The sequence below is a fragment of the Leishmania martiniquensis genome, chromosome 28 (assembly GCF_017916325.1).
Source record: "Leishmania martiniquensis isolate LSCM1 chromosome 28, whole genome shotgun sequence".
NCBI classification, from domain to species: Eukaryota; Euglenozoa; class Kinetoplastea; order Trypanosomatida; family Trypanosomatidae; genus Leishmania; species Leishmania martiniquensis.
In genome coordinates, this window is record NC_090163.1 from 367,444 (window position 1) to 390,903 (window position 23,460).

General features: G+C 61.1%; 5 protein-coding genes across 5 annotated transcripts; all 5 read left to right on the plus strand.

Moving 5' to 3' along the window:
* Window positions 1-160: 160 nt before the first annotated feature.
* Window positions 161-3,331, plus strand: LSCM1_03121 (uncharacterized protein; the record flags this gene model as incomplete). Its single annotated transcript, XM_067320673.1, has 1 exon — window positions 161-3,331. One exon carries the CDS (start codon window positions 161-163, stop codon window positions 3,329-3,331), a length of 3,171 nt encoding a protein of 1,056 aa, XP_067177283.1.
* Window positions 3,332-6,047: 2,716 nt separating this feature from the next.
* LSCM1_03122 (uncharacterized protein) lies at window positions 6,048-7,934 on the plus strand (the record flags this gene model as incomplete). The annotated part of the gene is made up of 1 exon (XM_067320674.1): window positions 6,048-7,934. One exon carries the CDS (start codon window positions 6,048-6,050, stop codon window positions 7,932-7,934), a length of 1,887 nt encoding a protein of 628 aa, XP_067177284.1.
* Window positions 7,935-10,003: 2,069 nt separating this feature from the next.
* Window positions 10,004-12,730, plus strand: LSCM1_03123 (uncharacterized protein; the record flags this gene model as incomplete). The annotated part of the gene is made up of 1 exon (XM_067320675.1): window positions 10,004-12,730. The coding sequence occupies one exon, from the start codon at window positions 10,004-10,006 to the stop codon at window positions 12,728-12,730; it is 2,727 nt and encodes a 908-aa protein (XP_067177285.1).
* Window positions 12,731-13,919: 1,189 nt separating this feature from the next.
* LSCM1_03124 (uncharacterized protein) lies at window positions 13,920-15,944 on the plus strand (the record flags this gene model as incomplete). Its single annotated transcript, XM_067320676.1, has 1 exon — window positions 13,920-15,944. One exon carries the CDS (start codon window positions 13,920-13,922, stop codon window positions 15,942-15,944), a length of 2,025 nt encoding a protein of 674 aa, XP_067177286.1.
* Window positions 15,945-20,458: 4,514 nt separating this feature from the next.
* LSCM1_03125 (uncharacterized protein) lies at window positions 20,459-21,685 on the plus strand (the record flags this gene model as incomplete). The annotated part of the gene is made up of 1 exon (XM_067320677.1): window positions 20,459-21,685. One exon carries the CDS (start codon window positions 20,459-20,461, stop codon window positions 21,683-21,685), a length of 1,227 nt encoding a protein of 408 aa, XP_067177287.1.
* Window positions 21,686-23,460: the final 1,775 nt, after the last annotated feature.

Sequence of the window (23,460 nt, forward strand, 5' to 3'; positions counted from 1 at the left end):
ACAGACACACTAGAAGGAGTAGGGCTTGGCCTATGGCTGCCACGGCAGGTGCACGCCCTCCCACCAAACTCGGGCATCACAAGCACCCATTAAGAGCACAGAAAAGAAGAAAAAACGAAGTGGGAACACAAACAGGAGAAGAGAGAGAAGGCCAACAGTGATGCGGACGCAGCCGCCTTGGTGGTCCTCATGCGGCCGTCTGGCGTTGGCGCACATGCCGCTTCTGCGGCGTCGGAGATGGAAACGATTACACACTGTGCATCTCGCAGAGGTGCCCATGCCTGGCACCATTTCGTGCGCGCGACGTCATGTGCAGTGCGATGGTTTTATCGGACACTCTGCGGTGCGCTACAGCGCGACCACCAAGGCTCACATCTCCTCTACTCCAATGCCAGACTCGCATGCCTCTGCGAGCTGCCGTGGCGAACTGGTGCGCCTGACTCAAGTCGATACGTTCTCGCAGTCACGGGTCAAAAACTACTTCCAGCGAGTCGCGGCACCGTCTGCCGCATGCACTTTCACAGCTGCTGGCCGCAGTGACAGGAGCAGCGGCGGAGGCAGGGGTGTCGAGACCCCTCCTCGACTGCTCAGTGGCCCAGAGAGAGCCAAGTACGCGGCCCTAATAGGGCCCGTAGTGCCTGAAAACATGTGGATCTCTTCCTTTGGCCTCCCCGTGGATGTCCTCGTGGAATCGAAGATCTCGCGTCAATCTATCACGGTTATTGGTCTCGCGATGGAGGCGAAACTGGCCGTTGTCGCAGCGTGCATGCACGCGGAGCGCTGCCTCGACGCACTTAACATCCCCCTCTTTACGTCGGAGAAGCGCCAGCATCAGCGTGTGCTACAGGCTGCTGCAGAAGGTCGCACAGCCCCTGAGATCACGGCCGTGCCGCTGGAGCTGTCATCGGTGCAGCTGCCGCTTGGTGTATTTCTTCCCTCTGCCACTTTTGCTGAAGCCGTTCGAGTCGCCGGGAAGTCGCAGTCGTTTCAGCGGGTGCACACCTCCCTAGAAACAAGTCGAGACCGAAATGGCGGGGCGAGCAGCACCCTTAGCACGTCTACCCGAGGCCAACGCTCACGCTCGAAGAACGGCCTTCTAAGTCGTTCTGTGCGCCGCTGGCAGGCCGTCGAGCCCAGGTATGGCGCCGAGTGGTTCATTCGTGCAACCCTTGAGGAGCTTGCTTCTCTGCAGTCCACCATTTTTGCGCACACTCGCGCACTGGGGGACGAAGATGACGAAGACCCGGACGAAATAGACAACGTCGTCATCTCTGCGGAGGAGGTACAAATTCTGCAGCCGGAGGTGGTGCCTGACCGGGGTACGGGCGCGGCTGCTGCCGTGACCGGCACCGAGAGGAGTCTCAGTTGCCGAGAGGATCGCGGCGTCCGCGCGGTGGCCGCGCCGCAGGCCCTCGCGTGTGTGCCGAGGGTGCTGGCGGCATCCAGCAAGTCGGCGTACGCAATGTTAGATGAGACAGAGGGCGGCACTTTTGACCTGGTCGAGGTCGACTATGAGTGCTGGTGGTTCGAGGCGGAGACACCTGGCAGTCGCTGCCTGTGCGATCCAGGCGCGGTGGGCCGAGTAAGTAGGTATCTAAAGCGTTTGACAGGGCACGACTTCGACGCCAGCGTCAGGACACGATCCGCGGAGGAAGACACGAACGTGTGGCAGCAGCAACCCGTCAAGGTGAGCGTGGTGCTGAAAACATGGTACACCATGTGGCTCGATATTCCTGGCATCCCGGTGCCCGCCGTGGGGAAGGCAACGACGCTAACGGCGGCGCGTGACCTGTGCGCAATGCACGCCGAACTTCTTCTGCAGTGGTTTGGCATTCACGTGTACGAAACTCCTCGAGAACAGGCAATGTACTACGACGCGTGCTTGCGCTGGGGGCGCCTCATGGCTGTCGAGCCCATCGATCCCGCCACCATTGACGTGAAAACGGCGAGCCTGCCGAAGCCGCTGAAGGAGTGGTTCCGCAGCATACGGAAGCTCCGAGCCCGACGATCCGAACGCAGCGTAGTGGAGAAGCTACTGCATCTTAACCGCATAGTGGTCCACATTTCTCGCACCCACCTGGTCGAGGTCAACATCACTGGGGTACCCGCCTACGCTGAGTTGCTATCACTCGTGTGCGCATGCCTACGTGCATTCATGGTGGCAGTGCGACACCCGTACGAGAGCGCCATCTTTTGTTACATCTATACCAAGGGTAGTCAGTATCGCGCGACCGTGTACCTGCCTCTACCGGAGCGGTACGGCGTGCGTGGCGGATACTCCATCGGGTCGACGCCCGAGGTGGCCATTCTTTTGTGCGCGCTCCACGCTGTCGATGTCTTGTGCGCGCTGGACGTGGTGCCTGCGGCGTGCATGGAGCAGCAGCGGTGGCAGCGTATGATGGAGTTGCGTGAGTCTCTCGGTCTCATCCTGCCCGCATCGTATCAGTACAAGAAGAAGCTGGAGCGCGCCTCCAGCCCAGAGGCGGCTGCCGCTCTCAGACCCCCGCCCCCGCCGCCGGATCCACGGCTGCGCTCCCCTCCCGCGTACCGAGATGTGCCGCTCTCCCCCATCACGAAAATACCGCCCCACAAAGAGGTGTGGCAAGTCATGCTGATCGATGCTGATGTGTTCGACGTGGCGCCTGACCTGCGCTTGCTAAATGACGAGGCGATGCGTCTGCGCTTAGGCACCCTGTTCGACTTACCGCAGACCATTTTTGAGGAGTTCGCGCAGTACGCCTTTGGCGGGCGCCTCGGAAAGTCGCAGCACCCTGAGCATATATTTCACTACACCGGGCCGCAGCATTATCGAGGCCTCAGCCGCCGCTTTGCCAACAACCACTGGATGGAAATGCCGCTTGACCACGCGGTGTACGGGCGTCGTGTGGCGCTCGGTCGCTGCCTCAACCGCAAAGGAGCGGAGCGGATGATGTACATCCACGCCCTCCGGATTGTGCGCGTGCTGGGGCTGACCCCGTGGGATACACTGCCCCTTTCGACGCTGGCGAAGGAGTTGTACAGCAACAACCTGACGCGCGCCACACTGCGGTGCAGGCAATGGAAATGGGTCTGCGACGTCTTACTCGAGTGCAACCACATAGACGGTGCGACGGGCAGCTCCTACAAGGAGGGCGCTGCTGTCCCTGAGGCAGAGATCACCCACGAGTTCGTTCGGCGGGCGGAGGATCTGCCCGCTGCTGCTGCAACCGACTCGGCCCCTCCAGGTTCTGCCAACGGCGGCAATGTCGGCCCCTCAGCGGCTGACCTGCGGCACGTGCTTTCGCCACATCCGGTGATGTCACGTGACCTGGCAGCGAAAACAATGATTTAGGGAGCCTTTTTTCGGCTTGCTGCTGTGGTGGAGCATCACAAAAGGGCGGAACTGCCGGGACGGACGTACTAATGCGCGCAAGCACTCGCAAAGGGGAGGCGTGGATGACCAGTGACGGATGAAGAGGTGGCAGCTAGTAGATCGGAGCTCCATCAAGGATGTTCGCGCCCCTGACTCTTTTCCGACGATCGAGCGCGGTGCCCTGCGCAGCGTCACCGTGGGGACCAAAGAGAACCACGTTTGTCTTCCCCTGGCAGGGGAGCGGCATGGCCATTTACACGCCGTCTCGTACGAGCGAACTTTGAAGAAATCGCAGCTCCGCAACCCTCGTCTCTTGCCCGCACGTCGACCTCGGCGTCTCCCTCCGATCGAACTACGCCAGAGGCACCCCCTCATTCTTTATGCTACAACCTCGTTCCTTCAGAATCCTTTGCCGCTTTCTCCCTCTCTGGCCGCCGTATCCGTGGTCGGCGTACTTACATGCTTTCCCCTTTCTCCTTCACACCCACCACGAGCACGCAGACGACCAAAAGAGGCAGTTCTAAGCAGAGAAGGCACGCGGCTGTGCCGAGGGACTGCGCATGCCTTCCCGCGCATGCCAAGGACCAGACAGGCTGCGTATTGGTGCGTCTCTCTCTCTTTAACTCTGCATGGCTGTGAGTATGTGCGGCGCCTTCCTCTCTCTCGGTGTCTGTGTGTGCTGCGCATTGCCCGCTTTCTTCCTTACAGACAGCGTTGCCGGTGTTTTCATCTGCCTTTCATGCTGTCTCTCCTCTGACGTCTGCGTTCGGGGGGATGGGGTTGCCGGCGCTCTGTGCTCTCTCCCGCGCTCTCTCCTTGATGGCGTGGGTGAAGGAGGTCGGCGCCTCGGCAGCTCGTCGCCCTCGCGGCTGTCCCTCGCCTCTCCACCGGTGCATGTGGGCCCTCCACGTCTCTTTGTCTCGTCCCCTCTCTACCTGCTGCTGCTTTGCCACCTCCGCGCTGGCACTCGACGTGCATCGCGTGCTGCCTCCACACACGCGCACCTATTAACCGCGCCACGTCCTCCTTCCTACCTCGCCCTGCGGTTGACGACGCGCAGATTCCTTGGCACTTGACTACGTTCGAAATGGACTACCCGAAGAAGAACCAGGCAGCGCCCGCGGAGGGCCAGACGGTGCGTCTGACGATCACATCACGCAACGCGAAGGCGGTGGAATCTGTCACGTCGCAGCTGCTGACGCGCGCGCGCGACGAGAAGGTGACGATCCACGGCCCCGTGCGTCTGCCGACGCGCACGCTGAAGATCACGACCCGCAAAACGCCTTGCGGTAACGGTACGAACACGTGGGACACGTTCGAGCTGAAGATCTACAAGCGCATCATCGATCTTCACGCGCCGACGGAGCAGGTGAAGCGAATCACGAGCTTCACGCTGGAGTCTGGCGTGGACGTGTCGATCACGATCCTGAACCGGTAAGTGGCACGCATGCGTGCGCAGTGCCACCAGCGCACCGCGCTGACGGTCTTTTGCTGACCAACCCACCTCTCCACCGGCGCCGGCGCGCCGCGCGTGCGCGTGTGGTGTGGTCGGGGGCTGCCCTGCGCGCCGTCCTCCCCGCCCCAGCGTCACCACGACGCCGCCGCCACGTGTGCTGCCGCCGTGCCCCGGCGTTGTCAACTTGCCAAGACTGATTTTCCTCTTTCCTTTCTCCTGTTATCATTGACATTCAACACCGAAGCGCAATACCAACAGCAACTCGCAGCGGGGGTCCCAGAGCACCACCGCGTGCGCCTCTGCAGCCCGCGGCATCTGCGCCCACCATTCACTCGCATTGTGTGTACAAGGGGCGCACAAACGGCCTTGTCTGGGGAGATCGGCTCACCCAACGGAGGCGAACACCCCTCTGAGTCGCTTACTGGATGTCAAGAAGCTCTTGCAGGCGAATGCTTCTGCAAGGAGGCAGTGGCGCGCCGCTCTCACAGCTGGCTTGATCTGGCTAGGCTCACTGCAGGGGTGGTGAGCCCGCCGTGCATATGAGGTTTTTCAGTCTGTCACTGGCATGCAGTCCTCTTCGGCAGGCTGCCGAGGCGACTCGGCATGAACTCGTCCCTTTCGCGCTAGTGCTGCTGCGAGGCACTTGTGGGGGCGCTGGTTTCCACCCCTCCTCTCTCTCACGCTTTCCTCTTCATTGCACAGCCGCCAAGACGCGTATAACACCGCGCTGTGCCCTGCAGATCACATCAGGCGCTACGGTGCCGCTTTCGGGCGCTCTTTCTTCTTGTTAGTTTCACCTGCGATCTCATCTCTCCTCCTGCCCCTCCCCCACCTGGCCTTTATTGTTGGAGACGCCACAACCACTAAACGACGAGAGGCGGAGGCGCTGGGTGCTGCAGGCGGCGTTTTGTGTGCAGAGAGACGTACTCTTGTACAGGTCTAGGGGAGAACGTGACACACCCACACGCACATATACATTCAGTATTCTCTAACCTCACGGAATTGGTTGCGGCGGCTTGGATTCTCATCGTGAGGCTTGGTCGATTCCTCCGCTCGCGTCGCTGACACCCTCCGCCTAAGGTGACCGGCGACTTCCTTGCCCCCATTGGCGCCTGATAACGCGGCCCCCCTTCTTCCCCTTCCCCTCCCCTCTTTCTGCCTCCGGCTCCCGCCTTCTCCCTCCTGTCGACAGGCATGCCACCGCCGTCGCCGTCCCTCGTAAACGTCCTGTCAAGAGAGATGGACAAGAAGACCGCTCTTGCACAGCTGCGACAGTCCAAGCTGATGTATGAGCGAGGCCTCGAGCGGCAGGAGGCAGAAAGACGAGCAAAGCTTAATCGTTTTCTTGATCAGTGCAAGCACGCCAGCCAGTGGGCGATCTCTCTCGCGGCTCTTGAGGACGCGGTGCGGCACGGCGTTATGCCCAACGATGCGGCTCTCTGCCGCGCCATGTACCAGTGCGGACAGCGAGGGCAGCTGCAGGCTGCGAAGCGGGTGTACGTCGATCTTTACCGTCAAATCGGCCGTCCTCGCCCTCTGACGGCTCATGTCGCCTTCATGGCTGCCTGCGCAGACGCCGGCGATTTCGCCGAAGCTCATCGGCAATTTTGTGTACTGCGTGACCGAGATGTTGCACAGCACCGCAAAAATTCGGCGCACTGCCCAGTGGTGAACGACGACCTCACAAGTGAGTATTTGCGAGCCGCGCTCTGCGCCTCGCTATGCCATCGGCCAGCGAGTGGAGAAGAAAGCGGCGCTGCAGTGGCCGGCGCGGCTCCAATACCCGTCCCACGGGCTCAAGAAGGCTCCGTCTCGGAGTCGCACCATACTGGAACGCTTCCAGATACGGAGAAGGAGGAGGCACCGCATAGGACAGCGCGTCGGTGGAAGCAGCCCCACCGCGATGATGGCTACAACGGCCAGCCATGCGCGCAAGCCACGACGCAGGCTGCCGACGGCACACCCGCCCCCTTTCCATGGCAAGTGGCGCTAGAGGAGTTCGTTGCCCTGCGCAAGGATGCGGAGGTGTTTCGCCCGAGCAACGAGCTGACACCGTTGCTACTGGAGACTGCGACGCAGCTCGCCTGCGTAGGTCGACAGTGGCAGTTGTGTCTTTCAATCCTCCGTGGCGCGGAGGCTGAGCAGGCGCTCATCCCACCGGAGGCATATGACGCGGCAATTCGTGCCTGCTACCAAGCCCAGAAGCATACGCACGTCATGCGACTGATGGAGCAGATGGTGGCGACGCGGGTGCCTCCTGATGAGCGCAGCGTGCGCCTCGCGCTGGCCGCGTCGGAGGAGGTGTCAGCTCAGGAGCGTGCCTGCAAGACGATCTCATCATCTCCAGCGATCGAACCGGGTGGCGGGAGTGACCGTGGGTGGTCGATGGCACTTGTACTCTTTCAAGCCCTAGAGCGCAATGGATTCCCTCTATACCAACAGAGCTACGAGGCACCGCTGCGTGCGTGCGCCAACGCTGGCCGATGGAAGGAAGCCTTTCAGGTGTTGGAAGTCATGCGGCGCGACCGACGACCTGTATCAGCCGCGGTGTACGCTCAGGCGCTAGCCGCGAGAATCGAAGCTGCCAGCACGTGGTCGGAAGTGCGTCGACTGATGCACGCCTCCAGCCTTTCGGAGAGGCATACGAGCCTTACGGTGCTCTATCTTGCCGCACTGCGAGCCTGCGTGCGACTGCGCGACTGGAAGCACTTTGCTGAACTGAACCGCGAGATGCGGGATCGAGACATGCCGGAAACATTCGAGAAGATGAGAGTGCTGATCGAGGCAGCTTATCATCAGGGGCAGTACCACAGTGTGCTCATGAGATTCGCTCGGTTTGAAAACATTACGCAGTACGAACGCCGCCGCGTCCTTCAGGACAAAATGGTGCGCCTCTACGAGGAGGACTTTGAGCTGTCCCCGGCGCTGCTAGAGATGGTGCTAGAGGCGTTTGAACAGATTAAGGGGCACGCCGATACTGTGGCGGAGGCCGCATACCATGCCGCGCTGCAGCGCAAGGAGGGAAGGGGCGGTGGGCAGAGCCTTGCCGGTGCCCACACCGCCCCAGAAGAATGGATGTTCTCACAAAAGGCCCGTGCGGCGCGTACCTCACCCGATTTTCACTGATGGTCTTCTCCATCGCCCCCCCTCCCCACCTCACCATTCACAAACACACTCACATCCACAGAATCGAAGCGTAGAGAAGTCGCTGTGAGACGCACATCGCCTTCATCGGAAGACCTCTGTGCACGGGACCTCTCTGGGGTGGACAGAGGAACGACCGAAATATGATCTGTCCAGCGCGACGGGGCGAACGTTCACATGCATGACGGAAACGCTCCACCTCCTTTATGTGCGTTCCACGCGCCTTTAACGCCCGCGTCTCTCTCTCTTTAACTCTGCATGGCTGTGAGTATGTGCGGCGCCTTCCTCTCTCTCGGTGTCTGTGTGTGCTGCGCATTGCCCGCTTTCTTCCTTACAGACAGCGTTGCCGGTGTTTTCATCTGCCTTTCATGCTGTCTCTCCTCTGACGTCTGCGTTCGGGGGGATGGGGTTGCCGGCGCTCTGTGCTCTCTCCCGCGCTCTCTCCTTGATGGCGTGGGTGAAGGAGGTCGGCGCCTCGGCAGCTCGTCGCCCTCGCGGCTGTCCCTCGCCTCTCCACCGGTGCATGTGGGCCCTCCACGTCTCTTTGTCTCGTCCCCTCTCTACCTGCTGCTGCTTTGCCACCTCCGCGCTGGCACTCGACGTGCATCGCGTGCTGCCTCCACACACGCGCACCTATTAACCGCGCCACGTCCTCCTTCCTACCTCGCCCTGCGGTTGACGACGCGCAGATTCCTTGGCACTTGACTACGTTCGAAATGGACTACCCGAAGAAGAACCAGGCAGCGCCCGCGGAGGGCCAGACGGTGCGTCTGACGATCACATCACGCAACGCGAAGGCGGTGGAATCTGTCACGTCGCAGCTGCTGACGCGCGCGCGCGACGAGAAGGTGACGATCCACGGCCCCGTGCGTCTGCCGACGCGCACGCTGAAGATCACGACCCGCAAAACGCCTTGCGGTAACGGTACGAACACGTGGGACACGTTCGAGCTGAAGATCTACAAGCGCATCATCGATCTTCACGCGCCGACGGAGCAGGTGAAGCGAATCACGAGCTTCACGCTGGAGTCTGGCGTGGACGTGTCGATCACGATCCTGGACCGGTAAGTGGCACGCATGCGTGCGCAGTGCCACCAGCGCACCGCGCTGACGGTCTTTTGCTGACCAACCCACCTCTCCACCGGCGCCGGCGCGCCGCGCGTGCGCGTGTGGTGTGGTCGGGGGCTGCCCTGCGCGCCGTCCTCCCCGCCCCAGCGTCACCACGACGCCGCCGCCACGTGTGCTGCCGCCGTGCCCCGGCGTTGTCAACTTGCCAAGACTGATTTTCCTCTTTCCTTTCTCCTGTTATCATTGACATTCAACACCGAAGCGCAATACCAACAGCAACTCGCAGCGGGGGTCCCAGAGCACCACCGCGTGCGCCTCTGCAGCCCGCGGCATCTGCGGCCACCGTTTGCCGGAAAGTTCTGCAGGGGAGATTTTTAAGCGGCGCCTTAAGCCGTTCTTCACGTTTAGGTACGTCTCGCAGCAGATTGGACGCCGTGGAGAAGGCGCCGTTTGGTACACTGCGAGGACGCTACGTGAAGTTGGTCTCGCGGCCATGTATGCCCAGTCAGCCATCTCGAAGACAGCTGCCTCTTTGGAACATGGAATACCGCTGCACTTTGTATCGCTGTTTTTTTTTCCTGGCCGCTGCTTTGTCCTCTATGTGGACCACGCCGCTGAGCGAGAAAAAAACGCTGCGGCTGGGTGTGCTGGCAGCATTACGTGTTGCGGAGGAAGCGCTGAATGGAGTGCGGTGCAGCCTGCCTCAGTTTCGTTTTTCATCGCGAATCTGCCTTAGACGCAGTCCACTCTCACACATATCCACACGGATTGGCGAAGCGCGGAGCGACACACTACACGTGCACTCTCCTTTACCCCTCCCCTCCACACACACACACATACACATAGAGAGAAGCTGGAACGGAGGTGAACAGCTTGCCGCTCATCCTTGTCGGCAGGCACGACGCAGTCCACCTCTGCTGACTTGCCGCTCGGTAGATACTGCGCGGTTCGTTCGCTGGCGTAGATATCCTGCGCGCAGTGGCCATGCGTGAACGCGTCAGCTCCGCCCCGCCCGCGCTTGCGGTGACGGGTAAGGGTCTCTCCGAAGGTGTGACGCAGAGCAGACGCGCCGGAACGTCACTGGCCGTGGCTGCTGCTTCCACTGACGGTGGCTCTAACACTGACGGGAGGCGTTCACAGAGACACAAACGGCAGTCACTGGAGAAAGAAGCTGCGCCGCGCGACGTGTCCGCGGGCCCATATGGAAGAGGCCTTGGACGAGAGAAGAGGAGCGTCACCGCAACGTCGGCAAGAGTCAGCTCCAGCCGCTCTGCATCAAGCCAGCACGCCCTGCATCTTCTGCACCCGCCGCGTAGCGTGGCTGTAGAGGTGTCGCTCGTGCAAAATCTCAAAAAGCAGATCACATGTCTAGAGGCGCAGCTGCGCGTTCTCAAGCAGCAGCAGGACACCATGGCCCGCGCGCATCGCCACCCTCGTGGAGGTTACGATGGCGAGCCCGTGAGGGCAGCGGAGGCATTGGCGACAGCTCGCCTCACGAGCGTTGAGCTGCCCCTTCCGCATACGCAGCGCATCCATCACGCTGATGCGGCCGCGGCTAGTGCGTATGCAACTGAACCCGATGACGATGCCGTTGCGCGCATGCGCGGGATACCGTCAGTGTACCAGACAGAGCGTAGCACTCTTCTCCACAACATCGAGTCTCTCACGAAGGATGTCGAAGGGCTGCAGAAGCTCGTCTTACATCTCGGGCGGGAGAGAGACGTGATGGCGGCTGAGGTCGTCGATTTCCGCGCCGCGCTACGGGAGATGAAGACCGAAAATGAAGCCATGGCCGCTGAGTGTGCCGCGACACACCGATTGCTGGAGAGTGAGCAGGCTCTGCGGCGTGCGGCTGAACAGAGCACAGCGGCGGCTTCAACGCACAGAAGCAGCATCTCCATAGCGGACGCAGTCAGTCAACGCGACTACTACAGGCTGCAGGCGGAGCGGGCGTCAGAGGCACTGGCGCTGGCCAAGGCGCGCATAGATACCGTCGAGAAGGCGCTTCAGCGAGAGCGTGAGGCCGCGAAGATATTGGAGACGCAGCTGTGCAGCGCGCTAGATCGCATGGCCCTGATGGAGCGCCGCGAGGATGATTTGGCTCACTACTACCGACGGCTGAGCGGGCGGTTTGTTACTGTGTCCGCCACGCTCCGCCATGTGCTGGATGTCATTCCAGAGGACCTCTTGCAGCAAGAGCGTGCATCGTCACCTGGGCGCGTGCCTTCGGGTCCATCGGAAGCAGCAGAGATGACCATAGGCAAGCTGCGTGACACCCTAGATGCGTGGCACTCCGAGGCCAAGGCGAAGGCCGATGCGGCTGAAGGGCAGGGGGCCACGGAAGTGATCACTTGCGACGCGCTGATGGCCTTTGATGGGGTCACGGCAGCAACGACCGCGGAAGTCAGCGGCGCAGATGACGTGTCGCCGACAAAAGCCGATGAGGCGGCAGTAACAGCCCCGCATCCGCCGTTGGAGCCGACCCCCCACAGTAGACTGCTGCCACCGCCGCTGCCCAACCCTTTGGAGGCGGAGGGTAGCGCCAAGGATCAACCGACAGTGGCGCCGCAAGAGTCAGCGGCAGACAGTGCCGCGCTGTTCATCACTCCAACTCTAACCGTAGCTCCGCAGTCCTCGTCGTGGGCGACTGAGGCGCCAGCGGCACACCCATTGCCCGCGGCTCCGACGTCCATCGAGGGCGCTGGCGGTGCCGCGCTACCGACCAATAGCGGTGAAAAGGGTGTCGAGGGCTTCGCGGTAAATGCGACATGGCCAGAAGAGGTGTACGGTGCGGGAGACGCAACCGCCACGCAGCTGCCACTGCCGAAGGCGGCCACAGTGCTTACGCCGAGGACGGGTGATGCTCCGGCGCTGAAGCCCGCTACCGTTTATCATGCGGCGGACATGCACACGGCAGCACGCCCACTTGTGGACGAGGAAAGCTTCACAGAGCACGCTGCGTTTGACCCTATTCAGCAGGGTGCGAAGGGGCAGAGAGCAAAGGTGACCGAGGGCTCGGCCGCAGTGCACACAGCCGAGGCCAATGCCCTCGGTGTCTCTGAAGCGCCGTCGTCGTCTGGTAACATGCCTGAGGTACCGCCGATGACGGAGGCGCCGCCAGGCACGGCTGGACTCCCGCAAACGTCGACACCTCTGCATACGATCCCAGCTGTGCACTTGGACAGCGACAGCGGCCCTGCTGCAGTGCTTTCGTCCTCGCCCCCTCAGCTGCAAGGCGAAGGCGCACTAGCTCCGCGCCTGCCTCCGCCTTTAACCTTTACGGCAACACCAGCTTCAGCGTTGCTGCCCGCCCAGACACCAGAGTTAGATGCTGCGAACCAGAGCGGTGCGGCGCCGCCAGCTGAAAATGACGAATCGCCGACGAGAGATGCGCAGGCGAACAAGGCTGCGGAAGCGGAGACCACAGCCGAAGGTGAGGTAGTGCTGGCTATGGAAGCTGTCGCATCCACTCTACCGCCCCTGCCACCAGCTACTACCGTTGCGTTTCAGCTGCCTTCGCCGCCAGCCTTTGCGGCGCCTCCTCCACCCCCTCCAACCCTCGTTTCTGTGCCGCTTCCGCCAGCAATGGCTTCAACGCCGTCAGCCCCAGCACAGCCGTCCCTGGAGGAGCAACTAGCGGCACTGAATGCACGCATCGAAACCCAAGAAGCGGTGCTGGAAGAGATGGTGCGAAAGCACCGGGGCCTGTGAGGCCCGCAGGTGACGGAAAGCATATTGGGCTGCGCGTCGTGAGGAAGAGAAGCAGAAGACAGAGGGGGAGAGGAAATGCTAGACGAGGTGTCTGCAGTGCTGGCAGCGTATGCAAGCGATGGCCTCCTCCATGGCAGATCAATGTGCGTGTCTCTCCTGCCGCCTTCTGTGGGCGTTAGCTTCCCCTCCCCTCACCACTCCCCCCGCTGACGGGAACGGTAGGAGTCAGCCGTCCTCGCTTCACGCGAGGCTGGAGGCTTTCTCGGGCCCTTATCCACCTCCACTCGCTGCCGCATGTTTTTGTCGTTGGTGTTGCTGCATCCTCCGGTGCGCTACCCGAAGGCCTCTGCGTATGCCATGGTGGCGGCGGCCACCGCTGTCCCCTCTTTCTACACGCCTTTCTGCGTTGCTCCTGCGGGCGTCTCCACCTTAGTGCTCTCTGACCTGCGCTCGCTTCTCCTTCGAATAAGGCATTGAGACGACCGCCCCCCTCCCACACACATACACGAAAGAAAAAAAGCAGAACTATGAATGGAGAGTACCAGGGACGCACCAAAATAATGCAGCGAAAGGCGAGATAGGGCGTAGTGCGGGGGGCCGAGGGAAGGGCCGTCGAGGCGCCGCTAATCGCACCTTCCCGTTCTGCCCCACATCACCATTGCATGCTCTACATGCGCCCCCCTCCGCTATCGATCGCTATCGTTGACTCCGCCTCCCATCACCCTTTGTTTCTCTGTGCCGCCTGCTTCCTTGCTTCTTGCGCTCGCACTTGCACACTGGACGGGCACCAACGCCGACTGAGGTGCAGCGCCATCGGGTCGAAGTTTTCTGCAGTCTTTGCGCCGTCACCGAACTCACGACGGCGTGGACGGAGAAGTCGGCTTCGTTTGTGCCGACAACGCTCACGATTGGCGTCCGACGCGTCGCCTACAGACACACCGTCACACACCGCGCCGACGCTCCCCCTGCCCCCCTCCTCCCTCTCTCTGCTTCTTCTTTTGTTGTTCGCCTCCCCTTCTGCTCACTCTGCTGTAGCGGTAAGTCACTCGTAACGCCGCCTCCGCTCACTCCCCCTGGAGAGCAGAGGCATTGATATTCATCCCGTCTGTGTAGTCACCCTGGCCGTTGCAGCTGCATCGCCGCAGCTCCTCTCCCTCCCCGCTCCCATCCTCCTTCCACTTCCATGAATATGGGTGATGTGGACTGCCGCCCGCTGCTTTCGAACAGCCGCGAGAATCTGCCACCATCGCTGCTGCAATCGCCGTCCTTGTCCACGCAGCGGCAGTCGAGGTGGGTCGACTCAACGTGGGTTCTCCCTGAGGACGGCGGAAACGGCGCACACGCGACGACGCTGGCAGACGGTACGAGTAATGATGCTCGGGGCTCAGTTTTCAGCAGTCTCTCCTTCTCTGCACGGAGCGATGCAGGGGCTTCGCACGGCAACGCTAGTAGCTCCTTTGTGGCGGCGGCGCTGCTCCGTCCATTCCAGGCGTTGCGGATGTGGTGCCGTGGCAGCGTCCAAGACTGTTGTGGGCCCCTCTGCAGGCGCGGCTCTTGGTTCTCCAGGGTGGGACTCAGTGTCGAGGACGAGGAGGAAAGTGTCGCCATCGTGAACGAGCCTGGCGACGCGCTCCGCGACTCGTTTGCCCCACAGCGATCCCGGCGTCACAGAGGGAATACATTTCCGGCCGCCACCCCGAGCGCTGGAGGCGACCAAGGCCACTCGCATCGGCTATATAGGCCACCGCGCTCGCGCTCGAGCGAGGCAGGCTTTAGCGGCGGTGTCTCTACAGCATCAACGTCGCCGAGGGAGCACGCCGGCCTGGTACGAGAAGGCATCCTTGTGCCGCGATCAGACTCTCTCGAAGAGGGCTCTTTCGCTGAATCGAGTACGCCTCTGTCTTCACTGTCCTTGAGTCGACACGCGCGCAGCAGGGGCGGGGGTGAGGGAGGGCACCTCGTCATGCAGCGAGGTGTCCTGATGCGCATGGCGGCCGACGGCACATGCACTCGCGTTCCAGAGACGCATCTCTACACACCTGGTTGCCGTAGCCCTGCCCTAAGCCCGCACCTATCGGGCGAAACCAATGCCGGTCATGCCTTGCAGTTAGCCCATTCAGAGTCGCTCGGCAACGTGTACGGCCACGTCGGCTCGAGCCCGCCCGCAAGGGGGGGCGAGGACGCGAGCAGGGCTTACTCGGTGGCGTTGGCGCTGGAGGAGATGGAAGCAAGTCGGCAGCCTCTGCGAACTCTGGAACAGATTTCCGCAGCCCTCACGACATGCGGGCCATACCTCCCTTTCCGCGTTGAGGTGGAAACCGATCTTGCCAGTGCGACGCCCAGTCCTGCACCCGACACGGAGGCGATGCCTGCTGCAAGAGACTCGGCGTCGAAAAGGTCGACACCCGCCCCTACTCTACCCCGGGTCCCACTCAGCCTGCACGTGCTGGGCCCCTTGCTACCGTGCCCAACTGCAAAGGCTCTACGGGCGTTGGAGGACATCCTTCTGGAAGACTGCGATGGCAGCCTCTTGCCTTTGTGTGCGCTCCACTGCGCAGACTTGGATCTGCGACGAGTGAGGATGGGCGAAGATGGCGATGACGCTCGTCCCGGTATTGCCACTCTCCTGCAGCGCTCGCAGAGCAACCCGTTTCTTGACCTGCTTGTATCCCCCACGACGAACGACTACGCGGGCACCATCGCCACCGTATCACAGGTGCTGGATTTCTTGAAGCGTCTCGTTGCCGCACGCGCTGCACAGCTAACCACGCTGCACTTTACTCGGTGCTACTTCGTCCCCCACGACGTAGGCCAGTCTATCCCGCTGCCGCTAGCCACAGTGCGGCGACTGCGGTTTGAGCACTGCCCGCTCACTCCCGCCCATGTCGACGCTCTCCTGGCGCTCGCACGGCAACAGGATGCGCTGGCGCCGTCGCAGCTTGGGGAGGCACATGGCGTGAGCAGCTCGCCGTCTCGCCGCAGCCTATCCTTTGGCGCCCTCGAGGAGCTGCAGCTCAGCGGCTCTGTAACGCCTGAGTGCATTTCGGAGCTGCTGGACTACGTGGAGGAGCAGCAGCAGAAGAGGAACGGAGGCGGCCAGGGGGTCACCTTACGGCAGTTGTGCGTGCCGTCGTCGGTGGTGTGCGCGGCAAAAGCGCACCCTTTCGTGCAGGCGAACGGCACTCACGTTGTCGTGGTGAGTGCGCACGTGTAGCTGCACATCGCGGGCTTGCGAATCCTTTTTCTTTTTGGCACCCTTGGGTCAATCCTGCTGCGCATAGAAGCGAAAGCAGAGAAGCGGTACTGTGATCCGGAGTGTGTGTGGCGCGGCTCCCAATAGTCGTGGCTTTTGGCAGAGCTCCTGCTCTTCGTTGAGGGCTCTTACGACCGTCCCTGCAGCCTATTCTTCAGTGCGACGGCGGCGCGTTCGCGGGTAGTTCCTTCGCCTTCTCTTGCTAGTGTGTGGCGATGGCAACCCCAGCCTGACATCGTGGCGTGTGTGTGTGGCGGGGGGGGGTATTCCCTTCTGGGGGCCAAGGGGTGTGTAGGGTGATGGGGGTCGTTGCTCTCTTGACCGGTCTACGTGCGTTTGACCGCCTAGAGCGCGGTCTCCTCTCTTTCGGTGCGTGGCGTGCCGCTACGTGACGGACTACGACGTGCATATCACGCTTACCCTACGCCCTCTCCCTGCATGCCTCCCCGCGCCACGTCTTTAGCTCCCCCCACCCCCTTTGCAATCTCTGTTCGTTTTCTCTGCTGGCGCGCGTCTTCTCAGCTCCCCACGTCCACCTTCCTCTCACGGGCACGTACTCGTGTGCTCAGCGTAACCGCTCTTTATCGCTCGTGGGGAGAAGGGTGATGGGGATGTCTCTTCGTGCGCTTGGCGTCTCTCCCTCTCTCCCTCCCTCTCGCTTAGGCCTCTCCAGACGAGCCCATATTGCTCGGGAAGCGATGGCCCTCCTTTTTTTCTTTTTGTATGTGCGCATGCCCGAGGGCGTATGGATTTATGTGCTGCTGCTGTACGAAGTGTCCCCCCGCCCGCCTTCCCTTTCCTCCCCCTCTCCATAGGGTGAGTCTTCGCTGATCTATAATGTGGTTGGGCGATCTAACTTGGGAGAGAGGAACGATGCTTTCCTGGTGCTTTCTTTTGTGAGTATTGCCTTGCTGCTTGCTCGTACGCTCACGTCTTGACACGCGCGCGTGCCAACGACGATTCCTGGCCCTTCCATCCTAGTGTAGAGTGGCGCATAGGATGGCGCTCCGCCCCCCCTCTGAGCCTCGTCAAGAGGAGTGGCGTGGCCGCAGGTGCACAGCAGAGCGCACACGTACGCGCTGGTTGTGGTGGGCAATGAGCGCTCGTCGATTGTTTCTCAACGTCAGGGCTCTGCGCGTTCCTCACCCTCTTCCCGGCCAAACCGCAGTTTCTGGAGAGAAGTGTGGGGCTGTGTGGGACTACTCAAAGGACCAGACTTTGTGACGTCCCGCCAAGGTGTAAGATCCGGCGTATGGCGTCACCGCAGCCGGGGAAGAGCGAGGTGGCGGCGCTGCCTCGGGGGCGAAAGGACACCCTGCGGTGTCCGGCACCCCGTGGTGTCTGGTAACGAAGTCGCTTGGCTCTGTCAGGACACCAGCGAGCTGACAAGCTTAACAGATGCCTGGGCTAAGGCCTCCAGCTCATGGTGAAAGACGAGGCCGCGCTGGCCCCCTGCCCTTTCAATGACTGCTGCACCTCGAGAGCAAGTCTGTCGCTGGACTGAGTGGCGGTCGATGCGATGAGCGTCAGTCGCCCTGGGGGACGAGGGAGGGGGGCAGAGGCACGTCGACGCCGCCGAGCTCGACAGCCTACAGATGTCGAGGACAGCAAAAACGTTTCTCCCGCCGACGGCCGACGCTGCGCAGGCGGTGGAGATGAAGAAGGCCGAGTCGTGCCTTTCCCCAAAGCGAGCCACATCGAGAGTAAGGCTCCCTCTCAGGGGTGGGGGTGGGGGACTTGTGCATGACGTGAATGCCTTCGCCACGTCCGAAATGAAGGGGTGAGATATGCGTCTCACATACCGCTGCGGCAGCCGTCTGAGCAGCAGGCTCTGTGCGCCTGACGTCACTGCGGAAGCATGGAACGATGCAGTTCGAATTGGCAGGTACGCTACGCCACCGATTCGCATGTAGATTTAAAGGCGGCGTATACGCCCTGCTGGGCAGGATGCCGTCCGTGGCGCGCACTGCATTGTTGTTGCGGGCCACCATGTGTCGCCTGGCCAATTGTGGACATGACTACCACCGTCACGGACGTCTGCATGATTGACGACGGTATCTTGCTTGCAGGAGAGGAGGATCTGGAGGACAAACTCGTATCAGCGGCGCGTCGCGTTGTTGATCTGTGTGGCCGTGTGTGTGAGTGGGCTCGCAGCAGGGGACAGGACGCGGTTCGGTTCGGCTGCCGAGCTTGAGGCGCCGTATATATTGTTCGGTGAACAGTTCATGGTAAGGGGAGCTGGGAAAGAGAGATTGGCGGGTCACTCCGGCAAGAGGGCTGCCAAGCTCACGGTGGCGCATCGAAGAAGCGCGCGCATAAACGGCCGCGGGGAGCCGTACTTGCAAGACGAGTGCAGTGGCCGCCGAGTTTCTCTGGTCAACGTTTGCGCCAAGGAGGCTGAGCGTGCACGGCTGACGGACTTTGGGCTACCATTGCTGCTTTTGGGTGACTGCCGCTGCGGGGCTTGATTGGTCGCTGTCGATCTCCGAGCATCTTCAGGAACAAAGGGTCAGATCATCGGGGACGTGCGTTTTGTGATGGTGCCACAGGGGATTCACGCACGCGTGACCTAGATGTACGCCACTGCTTCGCCGTCAGTGGCATTCGCCCTCTTAGCGCCGTGAAGTTGCTGCGCGTCTCGGGGGTCGTTTGCCGGAGTCCCTGGAGGGATACTGTGAATGCGCACATAGCGCCCTCGCTGACCGCGGCGAGCAAGAGGCCTTGTGTGCTCGAGGTAAGCGGTTGTACTGCAGTCTGCGATGCCGGCTACTCAGACCCGGCTTCCGCTGCCGGCGCTGCTGTATCTGTTCCCCGCCATCAAGACGCTCCTGGCCAGTGCGGGGCTGATGGCGCGACTTGAGGTGATGGATACAGCAGATTGCACGCGCCTGAGGAGCATCGCCCCACTACCGACTCTCTCGCGGCTGCAATAGCTCTGGTGGTGTGGTAGTGTGGTGACTGGCGCGTCCTTCTCCGAGGCATGGACGGCTCCGTACGTGTTGAAGGTGAGAATGCCGGCCTCCGCGCAAGTGCGTGGTGTGGCCATTGTCGGCATCATGCTCAATCCAAGTCAACTTCGCTGACGCCGCTCGTGTGTGGGGGACCGCCGGCGCTGAACGGGGCGCGAGCGTTGGCGCCGCTATACTTGCGCGGCTGAACGCAGCATGCGCGCCTCGTCTCTCTCTCTCGCTTGGTTGCACATCGCGCATTCCAGCGCTGTACCTCCTCCGGCAAGCATGTGGACAGCTTCACGATCTCCAGTGACGTGCGGTGCACGAGGCTTGGGGTGCTGGGGATGAAGGGGCGCCTGCACGTGTTGGATAGCGACGCCAGAGAGCAGAGCCTCGCCGGCGTACCTACAGCTTTTTTCTGGAGAAGCTGTGGGCTCGTTACTGTACCGCAGGCGGGCACTTGAGACCTCTGGCGGAGGCACTCACTGCGGCGGCGTGCGTTTGTCTCCCCTGCTTGCAGCTCGAAGGCTTCGCCAGCACCGGTAATGGGGTCATCGTCCGGTGGAGTGCGAGGCGCCATGAATCCTCTTTGCTCATAAGGACATACATGAGTGACGCACCTGCAAGTTCACGGACGCCGGCGGCAGTGGAGGGCGATAGGAAGCGCCTCACAAGGCAGCGACGGTAATGGCGGTACTGTCACGTGTGAAGCTCAGGAAGTGAACGCAGACTGCACCACGTGAGCGCGCGCATCGGCTTTCGTTTCGTTGCGCTGTTTTCGACGGGAGATTCTATGCATGTGTGTGTTTGCACACTCTGCTTGGACTATGTGGGCGGCTTCGTTTCCCCTTCACATTTCCTGCGGTCCAGGCGGTGGGGCGTGCCTTCCGTGTTTCTCTGCGTTGTGGCGGCGGCTCCTCTTGGACGAGAAAAAGGCCTCCCGACGGTTTCGCTGCTTGCTTCCCCACATACATCCATCGATGTCCCTGCGTACGTTTATCACCCGGTGAGGGCTGATGGCAGAGGGTTCGCGTATTGCGAGACGCGAGAGGCATGGGGGAAGGGCCCATGGGAGGGAACAAAATGAAGCGCATAGTGGGTGGGGAGCAATGCACGTTTCCTCGAAAGATGACGAGAAGAACCGCCGCTGCTTACGCGTACGGTTGCCCCATTCGCTTCTATCGTGGCGCATGTTTCTCGGCCTCGCGATGGGCGAACTCTTGGTGAGGCGTCGGCGTTGCACTAGCGACGGTGCTCCCTCTCTCTCTGAAGTTTTCATACATCGCTCGCACGAAGAAGGAGCTTCCTGTGCGGCTCTGTGCGTTCCGCCTCTTGCATTGCCCATTTCCCACTCGCCTTCTTCCCTCACCTCACGCACCTCCGTTGCCAATCCCATCGCACCCTATGTCGCCTTCGCCGTCGTAAGGGTTGATCTGGTACTGCCTCTTTACGCGCGCGCGCACGCACCAACACATACGCCCTCTCTCCCTTTCATACTTTTCCCTCTTTCGTAGGCAAAAAAAAATGTTCTTTGCTGGAGGCACCTTTGGCTCCGAGAGTGAGGCTCGCGACGCTAACCGACGCCCCACAGGACGCCGCCACCAAGCGCGCGACATGGCTGAAGTGCAGGCCGCCATCGATGCCAACCACGGAGTAGCGAAGGCAACCGCGGAGGGGTTTCGTCACGCGGCTGCACAAAAGCAGATGTCGGCTGGACCGTCTTTTCTCGATCGCATGTACGAACAAAACTCGGCCGTCGTGGAGGCGTCTCGCCGGACGCGCCGCCACGCATCGGCACCGACAGATCACCTGAACATTTTTTCGTGGCAAGACTCAGCCCCTGCAACTCGCGCACCTGAGCAGAGCCTCCATGTGGCAGCAAATGGACCTCGCGCATCCCGACCTGTGAACGTCAATGCAGCCGCGCCAACAGCTGAGGACAGACGTGCCGAGGAGTCCAAGAAATTCGAGGCGCACCTCAACAGCGCGTTCTTGCGCTTCAGCGATGACCCGAAAGGACAGCGCGCTGTCAACGCTGGCAACTGCGGTGCGCACACCGGTGATGTGACGGGAAAACCTGTGGTATCTGCGCCCTCTGAGAATGGCATGATGGGGAGCCTGATGCGCGAGCACCCCCACAAACCCCGCGGGCGCCGTGGGCAGCCGCCCGCAACCACCGGAAACCGGCTCAGTGCACCGGAGGAGTCAGGTGTAGCCGGCTTCCCTGGAATGGGTCAGCGCAGCATCGCTCGAGCGGTGCCGCATCTCACGCGCAAGCCAGTTCAGAGCAATGTCTCTGCAGCTGCCATTCCACAATCGGCACAGCGCAAAGGCTGCGACGGAAGTCTTGACCCTCGCGAACCGCCAGCGCGGGGACTGACATCGAAGCCGAAGTGCATCCCGCCCTATTACATTGACGATGAAGACTATGAGGACCGACACCCGACAAACGCGTACGAGGCGGAATCGTGCAGCCGACAGCCGTGCATACAAGAGATCGAGATGCACAGCGACGGTGGCTACGATGACAATGATCAAGCAAACGCAGGAAGCCTCGGCGAGAGCGCACAGCCGTATGCTCCAGCGCGAAACGAGCCTGAGTGGTTGCGCGATTCTTCTGCTGTCGAGGACTCGGGCGAACTTCATGCGAGGTCGCCGTTGGGGCAGCAGCGTCAGTACAAGTTTGATGCCGGGCAGCAGCAGTTCTACGAGTCGGATGTACCGCCGTATCGTCGATCTCAGCACCACTGAGGTTGTAAGAGCACTCGGCTGGTGTTGGCGGGCGCGAGTCGGTGAAGCGGGAGGAGAGAGGATGACCAAATAACAGAGCTCGCTAGCATGCAGGCCTTGGGTGAACGCGGCCGGCCCTCTCGCAGATCCCCACCTCTCAGTCCTTCGGGAAGCGGCCGAGGCCTTCTCTGCCCTGCGCACGAGGTGCGTATACGTTGTCATCTCCAGCGCCCTCCTGTGTTCTTGTGCCGTGAAGCCCTCCTTCGTCCATCCACGTAGAAATGCAGGTAGACACTTCAAAAATCCTTCCATGCCGGCACTGTGTTGAGCGTGTTCAGTTCTGGCAAACCGCCGTCCTCCCCCTCTCTCTACACGTCGTCCAACCTCAACACATCTCATCCGGCCCACGCGCGCGTCTTCCTTCGCGATTTCCTCTCGATAGATTTCTTTCTTCATTTTTTTTGAGCTCTTTTTGTTATGTGCCAAGACATTTCTCTGGTCTTCCGTTAACTGTTCCGTCCCCGTTGGCGCCCTCTGTCTGTCTGCCTCTTTCGTATTCTTTTTCCCCTCTGTATATGTTGTCTGTCTGTTTGTCTCTCGCCCCACGCACCTTGCTGTTGATCGTAGCGTGTTGCCGGCGCGTCTGTCCCCCCTCTCCCTCTCTCCCTCAGCAACAAGGAAGAAGTGCGTTGGTACAGGTGATGAAGGGGTTACCGCCGCCTCTCTTTGTATGGTCACGGCTGCGGGTGTTGGTGTCGTTGCGCTATCTCGCTATCTTTGCCCTCGCGTCTCTCCTGCGCTGCTGTTTGTCTGCCGCGGCCCTTCCCTGTCCATTCCACTTCCCTCCCTTTTTTTTCACCTCGCGCGCCCGTTTCAGCGCTGCTCAGCGGCGTATAGTGTGACACTGTTCGTCATGGTCGCCGGTTCGGTTCCCATCTCGCACTCCGGGAGCCTCGGCCTCCTCCTCCTCTTCTTCCCTGAGCGATGTGCATCTCGTTTTGATGGATGCCCACCCAACCTTCCACCCAACGCACCCAACCCCTCTCTACTGGTCGCTTTGGGCTCTGTGCGTGTCTTCGCCGTCTTGTTGCGTCGTTGTTTCTGTTTTCGTATCTGCGCTTATGTTTCCTGTTTGCTTGTGTGTGATGGATGCTGAGGTGCTCACTTCAGCGCTATCGACCGCCTTCTCTATTTTCTTCCCTCGACGCTCATCGCACGTTTTGTGTCGTGCCTCATACACGGTGCCGCCCCCTCTCCCTCGACCCTTACCCCATCGCCACCACATGCACACCGGTGCTCTTGCGCAAGGTAAAGGCTCAGCGAATGCTGCACGGAGGCGGAGAAAGGAAAAGTAGTGAAACTGCGAAACGGTTTGAGGAAAGACGACTGACGCACACACACACACATACATACACATACACACACACACACATTCGCTGTCGACGGGGTTAAAATGAGAAAGAACCAATGACGGTGACACAAGAATCTAGACAGTCATTGCCTTTGAAAGACAAGCGTATGTCGGCTGCACCCGGGGAGGCAACGGGCAAAGGGGATGGGGACAGGTAGCCGTCAGCCGATGGGCGGCTATCCGTAGACGGACACATGCGTACCAGCGTGCATCTGTGCCCTTCAACGCACACACACACACACTATACGGTATCCTTCTATTCAGCACCCTTGCTCTTCACGGTGCCAAGTGTCTGCTGGCATCTCCTCCTGTGTCGACGGGGTGGGGGCGGCCCGCATGCACTTGCACGCTCTTTTTCTTCACGCCATGCTCTTTCTTTATCAAC